General features: G+C 41.0%; 1 protein-coding gene across 11 annotated transcripts in view; it reads right to left on the bottom strand.

The window, feature by feature from the left end:
• ndel1b (nudE neurodevelopment protein 1-like 1b) overlaps positions 1 to 13,312 on the bottom strand; it is a 45,862-nt gene that overhangs the window by 15,706 nt on the left and 16,844 nt on the right. For 10 of the 11 annotated variants that reach the window (XR_015073074.1, XM_085963459.1, XM_085963460.1 and 7 more), the window contains 2 exons: positions 8,422 to 8,575; positions 3,625 to 3,773 (listed from right to left, as the gene is read on the bottom strand). Coding sequence is in view for 10 of the 11 variants with exons in the window: in XM_085963459.1 (XP_085819585.1) it covers positions 3,625 to 3,773; positions 8,422 to 8,575 (303 nt within the window). In the remaining variant the exon portion in view is untranslated. Of the gene's footprint in view, positions 1 to 3,624; positions 3,774 to 4,188; positions 4,304 to 8,421; positions 8,576 to 13,312 lie in introns of those variants that run through there. The other variant, XM_085963469.1, reaches the window with a different exon arrangement.

The raw sequence follows: 13,312 nt of genomic DNA, 5'->3' as shown, positions 1-13,312 counted from the left end.
GCAGAGTTAGGATACAGGCAGCAGAGTTTTGGATGAGCTCAGGTTTTGGAGGGTGGAAGATGGGAGGCCGGCCAGGAGAGCATTGGAATAGTCGAGTCTGGAGGTAACAAAAGCCTGGATAAGGGTTTCAGCAGCAGATAAGCTGAGGCAAGGGCAGAGACAGGCGCTGTTGTGGAGGTGGAAGTAGGTATTTTTTGTGATAACGAGAATATGGGACCGGATGCTCAGCTCAGGGTCAAATAAGGTGCCGAAGATGCGAACAGTCTGGCTCAGCCTGAGACAGTAAACAAGGAGGGGGCGGAGTTTATGGTGAGGGCCGAAGACAATGGCTTTGGTATTCCTAATGTCTCATTGGAGGAAATTATGGCTCATCCAGGACTGGATGTCAGACAAGCAGTCTGACAACACAGAAGCAGTGGAGGGGTAGAGCGAGTTGGTGGTGAGGGAGAGTTGGGTGCCATCAGTGCACATGTGGAACCTGACCCCATGTCGCTAAGGGGCAGCATGTAGATGAGAAATAGAAGAGGGCCAAGGGTAGATCCTTGGGTGAATCCAGAGGTAACGGTGCAGGGGTGGGAAGAGAAGCCACTGCAGGAGATTCTCTGGCTATGACCAAACAGGTAAAAGTAAAACCAGGAAAGGGCAGTCCGACTCAGCTGGACATCGGAGGAGAGGCTTTGGAGGAGAATGGTGTGGTCAACCGTGTCAATGGCTGCAGAGAGGTAGAGAAGGATGAGGAGGGACAGAGGATGAAATTTATGACTTTGATTAGGGCCATTTCAGTGCTGTGATAGGGGTGGAAACCTGATTGGAGAGGTTCAAACATGGGAGTTGCAGGAAAGATGGGCTCAGATTTAAGAGGAGACAGTGCGTTCAAGAACTTTGGAGGGGAATGGGAGATTGGAGATAGGGTGGTAGTTTGCAAAGACAGAGGGATCAAGGGTGTTTTTTTCCAAAGGAGGGGTGCGAGGTCAGTAGATTTGAAAGGGAAGGGGACTGTACATGAGGAGTGGAAACTGTTTAAAATATCAGCTCGTATGGATGCCAGGAAGGGAAGTTAGAGGACCAGCAGTTTAGTGGACATAGCCTGGCGATCGAAAAAGGTAGACACAGGCAGACCCGGCTACCAAGAGAGGACAGGATATTCTCTCACTGCACTCGGAGTGGTGGAGACAGAGATGCACTTCCTCACAGCTTGTAGAAAATATCAGGGCATAAGGGAGAATTTCTACCCAAAATTCACAAAAATATGCCCAGAATTCAGAAATTTGAATGACGACCTAAAACTCCCATACCTACTAGGGGAAGAGAGAAATTGTGTAACCTTAGCGGCACACTGTGTTACAGCTTGCCATAAACAGAGGGACAACCACTAAATATAAGAAAAGAGTATATACAAATTATATGAATGTATATTTATACACTCAGGGATATATCTGTTTATACACTGTATGGATAGATCTGTATTTTTGTGTTCAACCATGAATGTTTTTCGATGCTTTGGCAACATAAGATGTACCTTGTCATGCCAATAAAGCGAATTGAATTGAATTGAATTGATAGTGGGAATAGAGTGGAGAGCTCAGGAGATGGGTCTCCTGGACAAGATGAGCTTGGAGAGGCCAGGAGGAGAGATAGAAAGGAAGAGAAAGATGTGAGTTCAGAGCTAGGGCTTGGGGAAAGCTTAGCTTGGTGGGCAAGGGAAAGGGAGGGTTGTGGCAAAGGCAGCTAAGCGGATAGTCTCAATCTTACTGGAAAAGACGTTTGTGAGCTCCTCGTACTTGTTATTTAACAGTTTTAACCAACAATAAAATCTATTTTATCAACCTAATCTCTTCCTGACAATGCCATGACCCAAGCAGCTGGACTTTTATACTTTGCAGAGTTTTTCTCCCAATTTTTATTGTTTAAATATACTGTGGTTAATGACTTTAGTGAATCCTTTAGTTCAAAAGAACATATGCCTCAATGTATAGCTCATCTAAAGGATTATTTTCTCCAGTCAAATATATAAATTGTTAGAAAACAACCTTATCCCAAGTAGGACAGAGAAGTCACCCAAACATTACTCTGTCAAAATTATACAGCAACAGATAGAACCACAAGAATAACATTGATCTTTTGAGGACAGATGGAATACTTCTTTGAAACAGAGGTGGCAATTGTCAATCATTTGTATTTGTAGAAATCTATACTAAATATTGCAGAACACAATGAGAACAAGAGCACAGAAATAAATTAAAGGGCCAGAAATTTCTGGAAAAATAGTGAAGAATGAGCACGCTTGCAATTATTAGTTCATAAAAAAATCCAGTAATTTTCTGCATCTGCTGGAGTTATACCATTAATGTGAATTAATCTCATCGCAATCATTTAGGGCTGGTATTTCATGTTGTAAGGACCTTGGTTAATGATGTGAATTATGGTCTTGACATGCCACTCAACCTTGGAGGCCCAGAAAAGGAACAATGAAACTGTGGAGTCTCACTCAAGCAGGTAGTGAATTGTTCCTATAGGTTTTTTAAACTCGTTATCTGTCTTGACAGGAGCGTGGATGCAAGACTAGCACAGAAATACTGTTAGTGTCAGAAGGCAATAATTTTCAGAACACAAAGCTCTTTCAACACGCAAATGAAAATTAGATAGATTTCTTTCAGAAAATAATTTTGTGATACAGTAGATGAGTAATCGGAGACATGACGTGGTAAGTGTGGCATGCTTGGGAGGGGAAAAAGTGGCTTTGGACCTACAATTCCCAAAGCTCTCCACCACTGGGGCTTTCCTCATGTCATTTTTGGGTCTGTTGTAGACTAGCTGCCCGATGGATTGTTATGATTAGTCAACAACTCCATTATCATTGTATTATACAACTACCAGGATGGCAGAAGGCAAAATAGTTGGACTGTAGTCTTTTTTCATCTAACAATTCTTATGTTCCTATGAAAGCAGTTTCACTGTTCCTGATCACAATGGATGGGGCCGCTGGCTCTATACTTCATGAGTCAACTTTGTACATTTCGCACATCTACCCTGCCATTCACTCATTAACTTCTCAAGGACCAGTACAACAATTCCCAAACACAACTTGAGATACAATGTCCTTTTTTTTTCCTGCTTGTTCTTTTAATTTTTTTCCCCTCTATTTCTTTTTCTGTATCTAATTTGACTCTAATTCACCCTATTTCCTTCTCCGTTGTTCACTTTGTTTCTTTCCCTATCCTTTTCTTTCATTGCTTAAGGAGGTAAACCATTGGGCAGGATGTTCATGAGGTTCCAGGTGCGATACTGACATTATCACTTCGACATTCCAGCAATTTGTGTGCGATCTGAACAGTGAGGTAAAAGTCCAATTAGTGTCGCTCACTGCAACATGCGCCATTGCAGCAATTTCTGGCCAACATTTTTTCTTGCAACCAAGTAAAATGCAATTGTTTTGTATTATTTCTAGAGCATAACACAACAATGCTCTTGTAATCCTCAAAAATAGTTGTCCTGGTGCAGATGTGAGATCATAGACTGGACTTCAATGCAGTTTCATATAGTACCATAATCAAATGATCAAAACTAAATAAATGAAGTAAGTTTCTTTGTGTAAAATAATGCCATAGGAAACGAAGTTCTTACCTTTTGGCTCTTTCTAAATCATCATTTGCCTGCTCCAATTCTCTTACATATTTATGCAGTTGATCTTTGATACCTCTCGTTTGACCCAAGTCATCTTCAAGCATAGATATCTGCTTATAGCTCTGTGCATGCTGTTGCTCAAGTTTTTCCTAAGAGTAAATGGTAAAAAAAGAAATAAAATCCCAGTATTTGAATTATTCATATTTTGATTTTCTTTAAATCCAGACCCCATTTTTGATCCCACGGTATGTAATTTCCATGAGAATGTTACTTTATCTCCCCACATCTGTCCTGTGCAAGACAATTTAAATAAAGTCCTGTCTGTGCATCATTAATTGAATTCCATAAAGTTACAATATTCACGATCGAATAATGAACAAGGTCCTAAGCCATCTAAGCCAAGTGGTTTCAATTGCAAAACATTGACTAATGCCAGAAATCTCTCCAAAATTAATTATCTTGGTCAGCATTCAAGCAAGTTCAAACTCTAAATGATCAAACTAGTTCATTGCAATGAGTAGCTAATTACACAATTGAATATGCAGATCTACTACTGTACATTACCATTCACTGAACAGAAGACTGGGTGGCAGTGGGTTAGAACATAGGCTTTTCACTTCTGGGACCAGAATTCAGATCCAGCCCAGACTTGAGGGTAAATGTCTCCTCTCTTTTCTGGCTGCAAGAATTCAAAATGAAATAAGTTTGGTCTCAACCCTATTCTTAGTGGTACACATCGACAGCACACAACTGCCAGTACATTGGCAGTCTCAGGACAGGCTATGTGGATGGCCTGTAGAAATCTTATTCCAGTGCAGTAGTAATAACTCTCTATTAATGACATCCTTCACCTCAGAGCAAAACTCAACAAAACTGAAATGAATTGTTAGCAAAATAAAAGCCCGTGGGATTAAAGGGACAGTGGTAGAATGGATACAAGATATCCAATAAGGAGTGTGGTCAAGCAAGCAGCATGACTGTGCAGGAAGCAGTGAGCAACCACAGCTCGAATACCAGCATTCTCCACCATAAGATTAGGTAAAACTTGGTAGAACTACATGACGCAGCAGGAGAATAAGAGCCCAATTTGAGGTTAACAAAAGGTGAAAGGAAATGCCCCAAAAATACCTTTTGGTGGGGAAGAGAACAGGGGAATTTCAATGCACCTGGTGGTTTCAAAGTACAGAAACTAATAAAAGGGAAGACTGAAAAACAGGAGAATCATTTTGTGCACCATGCGCAAGGCCCACTGCATACATTACTGGTAATGCTATTACTTAATCATTTAACTGAAATGACATTCTGATTCATTACTGGGACTATAATTAAATATTAGAAAATTAAACTTCTAATTGAAAAGATCTGGTAACGGGAATTTTGTCAATTCATTCAACAAAAAAAATGGCATAGGTCACAGTGAGAATGTCAATTGGGAGACGAAGTACAATACTTTGAATAACACTGACAGCAGACACTTGGTTCTCATGTCATTAATGGTACACCTAAACAAAAATCATCCAACTTCTGTAGAGATAATGACATAAGAGCATAAGAAACAGGAGCAGGAGTAGGCCAATCGGCCCCTCGAGCCTGCTCCGCCATTCAATAAGATCATGGCTAATCCAATCTTGGCCTCAACACCACTTTCCCGCTCTCTCCCCATACCCCTGGACTCCCTTGTAGTTCAAACGTTTGTCAATCTCCGCCTTGAATATATTCAATGACTCCGCCTCCGCAATTCCAAAGATTCACGACTCTCAAAGAAGAAATTCCTCCTCATCTCCGTCTTAAATGGGCGACCCCTTATTCTGAAACTATGCCCCCTAGTTCTAGATTCCCCCCCACAGGGGGAAACATCCTCTCAGCATCCACCCTGTCAATCCCCCTCAGAATCTTATATGTTTCAATAAGATCACCTCTCATTCTTCTAAACTCCAACCTTTCATCATACGTTAACCCCTCCACCCCTGGAATCAACCTTGTGAACCTTCTCTGCACTGCCTCCAATGCAAGTAAATCCTTCCTTAAATATGGAGACCAAAACTGTACGCAGTACTCCAGGTGCGGTCTCACCAGTGCCCTGTAAAGTTGCATCAAAACTTCCCTACTTTTATACTCCATACCCCTTGCAATAAAGGTCAACATTCCATTAGCCTTCCTAATTACTTGCTGTGCCTACATGCTAACTTTTTGTGTTTCATGTACGAGGACCCCCAGATCCCTTTGTACCGCAGCATTTTGTAGTCTCACTCCATTTAAATAATAATTTGCTTTTTCATTCTTCCTTCCAAAGTGGATAACCTCACATTTTCCCACATTATACTCCATCTGCCAAATTTTTGCCCACTCACTTAACCTATCTATATCCCTTTGCAGGCTGTGTCCTCCTCACAACTTGCTAACCCACCTTTCTTTGTATATTCAGCAAATTTGGCTACAGTACACTCGGTCCTTTCATCCAAGTCATTATAGATTGTAAATAGTTGAGGCCCCAGCACTGATCCCTGTGGCACCCCACTAGTTACTGATTGCCAAACGGAAAATGACCCATTTATCCCGACTCTCTATTTTCTGTTAGTTAGTTAATCCCCTATCCTTGCCAAAATATTACCCCCAACCCAGTGAGCTCTTATCTTGTGCAGTAACCTATGTGGCACCTTATCGAATGCCTTCTGGAAATCCAAATACACTACGACTGGTTCCCTTTTATCCACCCTGTTTGTTACATCCTCAAAGAACTCTAGCAAATTTGTCAAACACGATTTCCCTTTCATAAAACCATGGTGACTCTGTTTGATTGTCTTATGATTTTCTAAATGTCCTGCTATTACCTCCTTAATAATGGATTCCAGCATTTTCCCAATGACAGATGTTAGGCTAACTGGCCTATAGTTTCCTGCTTTCTATCTCCCTCCTTTCTTGAATAGTGGCGTTACATTTGCGGTTTTCCAATCCAGAATCCAGGGAATTTTGGTAGATTACAACCAACGCATCAACTATCTCTGCAGCCACTTCTTTTAAGACCCTAGGATGCAGGCCATCAGGTCCAGGGGACTTGTTTGCCTTTAGCCCCATTAGTTTGCCTAGTACTTTTTTTTTTCTTTTCGCTTATGGGATCTGGGCCCAGCATTTATTGCCCCTCCCTAGTTGCCCTTGAGAAGGTGCTGGTGAGCCGCCTTCTTGAACTGCTGCAGTCCATGTGGTGAAGGTACTCCCACTTTTTCCTCCAGTGATAGAGGTTGTTTTAAGTTCCTCCCTCCCTATAGCCCCTTGATTATCTATTATTATTAGAATGTTTTTAGTGTCTTCTACCATGAAGACTGATCCAAAATTATTGTTTAAAGATATATTTTTGATTTTCACTAGTCCAAACTCTATTGATGCTGGCAAGTAGTAAACAACAACAACAACTTGTATTTATATAGCATCTTTAACATAATAAAACGTCCTAAGGCGCTGCACAGGAGTATTTTAAGACAAAAAATTTGACACCAATCCACACAGCGCAGGTGACCAAAAGCTTGGTCAAAGAGGTAGGTTTTAAGGAGCGTCTTAAAGGAGGAAAGAGAGGTAGCGAGGCAGACAGGGAATTCCTGGCAACAGAAGGCACGGCCACCAAAGGTTGAGCGATTATAATCAGGGATCCTCAAGAGGGCAGAATTAGAGGAGCGCAGATATCTCGGGGGGTTGTGAGGCTGAAGGAGATTACAGAGATAGGAAGGGGCGAGGCCATGGAGGGATTTGAGAACAAGGATGAGAATTTTGAAATCGAGGCGCTGCTTAACTGGGAGCCAATGTAGGTGAGCGAGCACAGGGGTGATGGGCAAACGGAACTTGGTGCGAGTCAGGACACGGGCAGCCGAGTGTTCGATGACCTCAAGTTTACGTAGGGTGGAATGTGGAAGGCCAGCCAGGAGTGCATTGGAATAGTCAAGTCTAGAGATAACAAAGGCATGGATGAGGGTTTTAGCAGCGGATGAGCTGAGGCAAGGACGGAGACGGGCGATGTTAGAGGTGGAAGTAGGCGATCTTTGTTATGCTGCGGATGTGGTCAGAAGCTCATTTCAGGATCAAATATGACACCAAGGTTGCGAACAGTGTGGTTCAGCCTCAGACAGGTGTTAGGGAGAGGGATGGAGTCAGTGGCTAGGGAACGGAGTTTGTGGCAGGGACCGAAAACAATGACTTTGATTTTCCCAATATTTAATTGGAGAAAATTTTTGCTCATCCAGAACTATATGTCGGACAAGCAGTCTGACAATTTAGAGACCGTGGAGGGGTCGAGAGAAGAAGTAGTGAGGTAGAGCTGGGTGTCGTCAGCATACATTGATTTGGGGAGAAACAAAAAGGAACAAGTCACACAATACGTTTGAGGCGATTCCATAAAGTTACCCAAGGGCGCAGGTATTTAAGAAATGTATACAGAATTAAAAAAAAGACAAAATAAATAAATGACAAGAATTTTTTAAAAAGTTATTATTAGTTTGGACTGATCTGTTAAGTGGACTGAGCTATCCTTGGGGGGCTTTATACCAAGGCGTCTCCCTTAATTTACATGGTGGACTATGGTGAGCTATCCTCGAGAGGGAAAGCCAAGAATAAAAAGATTCTAGGTAACTAACACACAACTCTCAAAAGTAGACTTGAAAAGCTACTTATTTATGTTTTAGAACCATTCTGTATGGAGTGCCCAAATATTGTAACCTAGCTTCATGTTAAATGCTTATACATGAATGATAATCTAACAGCCAGCCGAATAGTAATTCTGTTGGGAAATTCGGCTTACAGAATTCTTACCTTTAATACCTCCAAATCCAGTTTTAGTCTTTGGTTGTCAGATACTAAATCTCTATTTCTGTGTTCTGCCTGCTCCAATTGTGCCTCCAACTCAGCTTCAAGCTCCCTGCTTCCCTCTTGGAATTCTTCCAGCTCCTCACGTGTTTCCTGAAAACTGAACAAGAGGTTCAACAGGTCACAAAAAGTTTCTGCTGCTTCATTTTTAACAGTAGATAAAGGCTAAAAACAATTTTCTGAACGCAATGCAAAATAGATCTTGCCTAAAGAGAGATTACACAAATGGCAGCAGTCTGGATAAATAAACTTCTGATGGGTACCTAGATAAACCCACACCCTGGTGTGGACCAAGCCATAAAACCAGGACATTTTTGATGTAATTCCCAGTTTGTGTCCAAGTCGGGTAATGTCAGCAAGGATAGCAGTTAGGCCATACCTGGGCACAACTCCCCATGGATATGGAGTGGAGGAGAAATCAGACAGGATCACCACTTCTGAGAAGTGACCACTTCTGGAAAGTGCTTGGCAGCAATTTCTTCCCACAATTGAAGAGCCCGCTGACACTCGTTATCTGGGCTCAGGCAGGAAGAATAGAGACCAGTTTAATCAGGACCCATGAAATGAATCAGCTCCTCGAGAATAAGAGGGGAGAATATTTTCTTCTGTATTTACTGTGCAGGTGCACATGAACTTTCTTCACATTTCACACAACCTGCATTAGCTGTACAATAACTAAACCCTTCCAGATAGAGGGATATACACAATGTTGACAGCTGCATAGAAGCCTTTGTATAAACTAACTCATATTTTGCCTTTGCTTCCTGGTGTTTTGATCCATAGAGTTAGTGAAACAATCGAGTTAAAACATTTAATTAAATCCTATTCTGCTCCAACCGTCAAATTTTACAGTTGGATTACTGCAATCTGAACTATTGAAAGGAATCTCAGTTAAAACAAAAACCAAAAAGACTTGCCTAATGACTTAGGAGGAGAATGCACCAGGAACTGAGGTATACAAGTCAGGAAGTTCTCTAAATTTAATCCCTAGTTTAGGAGTTAGATGTTCTCAGCAGCAACAACAAAGTTAGAGTTACTAAAATTAGCTTTAAGATCTCCAAATTTGAAGCAGAAACAGAGCCAGAATTCCCATTCCTCATTGCTATCCAGTGACTGCTGCTGGAAAGTGAATGTATGTGGATGTCAGACAAGGACAAGCTAATTCTCAACAGTTAGAGCCTGCCATCATTTACGGACAAGGCTCACACAAAGAATTTCCATTTAGGAAATGTACTTGAATGCTGTTAAAGCCTAGCGCCCCAACATGAGCTTTCAGAGGAGGGGTTGGGGGGAAATGAAAAAAGAACATGGGGGGGGGGGGGGGGGGGGGGGAAGAAACGTCTGAAATGTTCCAAGTACATAGAGAAAAAACGGAATTTGACAGCACTACCCATTTAAGAGTCTTTCAGCACAATGAGGCAGAACAACAATGCAGGTCACGCCTTCATCGCAGCTCCAATAATTCAGTTACAAAAAAACAAGTACTCTAGTACAGGCTTATTATTACATCTGCCCAAGGATGTACAAATAGAACTGTCCCAGTTAGGCTGAATAGCGTACAAACCTACACTAGATTTAGTTCAATTTTATACAAGCGTGTACTGTACAACTCCAAAAAGGTAAACATTTCACATTTTTCTTAAAATTACAGTAGTAGCAAATCAGTGAACTGGAGAGAATTGATTGAGCTCCTTGCCAAGTTATCCCAAACCCAGGAGGCAGCTCCAAATTTACACTGGCACTAATTCACCAGCCATGAATTTGGGAGCTTACTCAGGTCTCTCTCAATCATCGTATTTCCATCCTGCCTAGCACAAACAGATAGGTTGTCAGCGTGGTCCAACAGTCCAGGGGGCACCAGCAGGTACCTGGAATATTAATGGTGTGACCTATAAGCAACAATATTCAACAAATACTGCAATTTTCAGGTTTCTAGTCTTATGTGACAAAGCTTTTAGGTAATATCTAATGATGAAATTATGTCTACTGGTTTCACACACACACACACACCGAGAGTAGTGCAATCCTATCTACTTTGGCTCCAGATCTCCTTGCTATGAACTGGAATCATCCTCCCAGTCATCAAATACAGCTGTGGCAACTTTTATTAACCATATGATCCATACGACAACAGTCCAGTTTCAAAATGTAAGAGAAGCTAGGGTGGCCAATAACTCCTGAATCTCTCAAATAAAAAGATTAAAAGCCAGAAGGGCAAACTCAACACCACTGTCTCTGTTCTTCTGCCAATAAATGACACCAGAGGTTCAAATGCTGCCTTCAGCTAGTTACTCATGAACAGCTACAGATTGCATCCTCTTGACATTCTAACAAGCGATTCATTTGAAGAGTTTCATTTATCAGGAAAAAATAATAAGTATTGGCACCTATTTATTATTAACTTGTCTGACAAGACTCAAACACGTAAAACTTATCCAGCACAAGCCCAATGACACATAATCAAAGTTAATACTGAATCATACTCTCCTAGTTGGCACTCACCTCCCCATTTCAATCCCATGTACCATTCTGAGGGAGAAAGAAACCTAAAAAATGTACAGACATGCAAAAATTCTGAGCCAAAACTCTACAGCAAAACTATACTTTGATATTACATCATTGGGGACAGTTAACCATAAATATTGGCCTGGAATTTGCAGTCAGCGGCGAAGCAAAGGCGTTCACCACTGGCCCCAAAGAAAGCTGCCCACAAAGATCTTAGGATCTGTGGCGAGAAGTTTGCCTTTCCCGACGTGCAAGTCATATCAGTGTAGAATAGTGGGGAATTCCGAGTGCGAGCTGCTGTGATGTCAACAAGCTGTCTAAGCAAACAATCACAATGCAGAATTCTCTCAGACAGTGAAGAAGTTGCTTTTATTCAGACTTTCAAAAAATGTTAGAGAGCGAAACAAAGATTGGGGCTCTCACATGGGGAAAAAGGTAAATCTGAATTAAATATAAACAAACTTTTAAAAATATATAATTTTTAAGTTTCTTAAAAATTGTAATTTTCATAATTATGGAGAAATTTGACACTCCACAAAATTTAAATTCATTTTTTCAGGGCCAGAACGTTTGTTTACCAGCCGATACACTGTGAAGACCCCCAAGGCCTAACTTTTAATGGGGTATTTAACAGCAATATTACCGCGGAAAAGCCCACGTTTTCGTCAGTTTCACAGATTGCCGACTATAGGGTGGCCAGGGTTATGGTCCACAGCGCAGCCTGTTTGAGTAGTGAACGGCTGACCGCAACGTCGGGATTTCTGCGTTAGGATGCACATGCACTACATCCTGAATTTGCAGTTTCAAAGGGGAAATAACAGCGAATGGTGTTCGTGCGCTGTTATTACCCACCGCAAGTTCCGGCCAATGGCTCCTGACATGATATTATAGGCTGTCCACACCACAGAGTTACAATAACATTTGGCAGAGGATCAACTTTACAGGTAGACAATTGAAATTGACAACTTTTTTAATTGTTTTATTTTTGTCATTTTGCTCCTCTTTTAATACATTATACATATTTTGTATTTGGAGAAAACGATGATACTTTGTTCTGATTACTTCAAACCCCCTCCTCACAGGTTTCATGATTATCACAGAAAAATTGCAAAGAAAGTAAGCAGGCACATCCAATAACTTATTCAGTAATGTTCTATATGTTAATCAGGAACTAAGCAATTCAGAACTAAATATTTTTATTGTGGGCCATACAGTCACATGCACAAAGCCCTCTGGTTATTGTATGTGGTTTGCTGAAATTATGGAATTTGTAGATGACAAAAGCTCATTATAAACAGCATAAATGGAAACAAATCTTGCCTCACTAATGCTCAACTGAATTATATAGTATTAGCTTGTTGAGATCAGGCAAACAAAATGTTAGCACACAGTATATTGCACAAATCATGTCTGCCATCATATGGCTCACGTGCCAGCATTACATTGAACCTCACACAGTGAATTGAAAAAAAGGAATAGAAAATAAGGAACTGTGACTCAGGCTAATTTAACATTTCAGACAAATAATTAAAAATGAACAGTAAAGACAACAGACTAAGTAATGTAAAAGTAGTCTATATAATGTTTAAATATGATTATTGAAAATAAAAATAATATGCTTAAAAAATAATGATCCATATCTTAAATTTTCTAACCAGCACCTGATTGATGGTAATTGGGGGGAAACCATGGCCTTCAGCTGAAGCATTGTACAAGTTTGTCGAAACAGATTTAAACTAAGAATAAAACGAGCAGGCATGTTTCTGGACAAATCCAAGATGCAAGTTCTTGACCCATTTTATGTTTAATAATAAATTAGCAATGCAGCAACTTGCATTTTCTTGGAGCACCTTTAACGTTAAAAACATCCCACACATCACAAGTACGATGCCAAGCAGCAACAGAAGATACAAGAGAAATGTCTGCAGGCACAGTTAAAAAGGTTTTGAGTAGTTTTAAAGGCATGAGGAGTGGTAAGGCGAATAGATTTAGGGAGGGAGTTTCGTAAAGTAGGGCTGAAGGATCTGCGACCAATTGAGCAGCAGCGGTGGTGGGGGGGGGGGGGGGAGAGAGAAGAGAGAAAGCACAGGAGGACCCCGAGAGCTTGGACGTATGAGGCAGCAGAGGTAGGGTGGAGCAGGGCCATTAGACAAACAGTTTAATTAGGCCATAATGTTAACAGTTAATTTCTAGAAAATAAACTAACTTATTTGACAATGCTGTGATAGTTTTTCATGCAGCACTGGGCAAACATATACCATACAATCCTTCAGTAGAACACTTTGTCCAGGTACAGTGCCTCCCCTAGTCACACACACACACACATACTTAA

Source organism: Somniosus microcephalus, chromosome 21, assembly GCF_052327205.1.
Source record: "Somniosus microcephalus isolate GS21.2 chromosome 21, FLI_Smic_1.0, whole genome shotgun sequence".
Taxonomy (NCBI): domain Eukaryota; kingdom Metazoa; phylum Chordata; class Chondrichthyes; order Squaliformes; family Somniosidae; genus Somniosus; species Somniosus microcephalus.
This window is presented reverse-complemented; position numbering and strand designations above follow the sequence as displayed.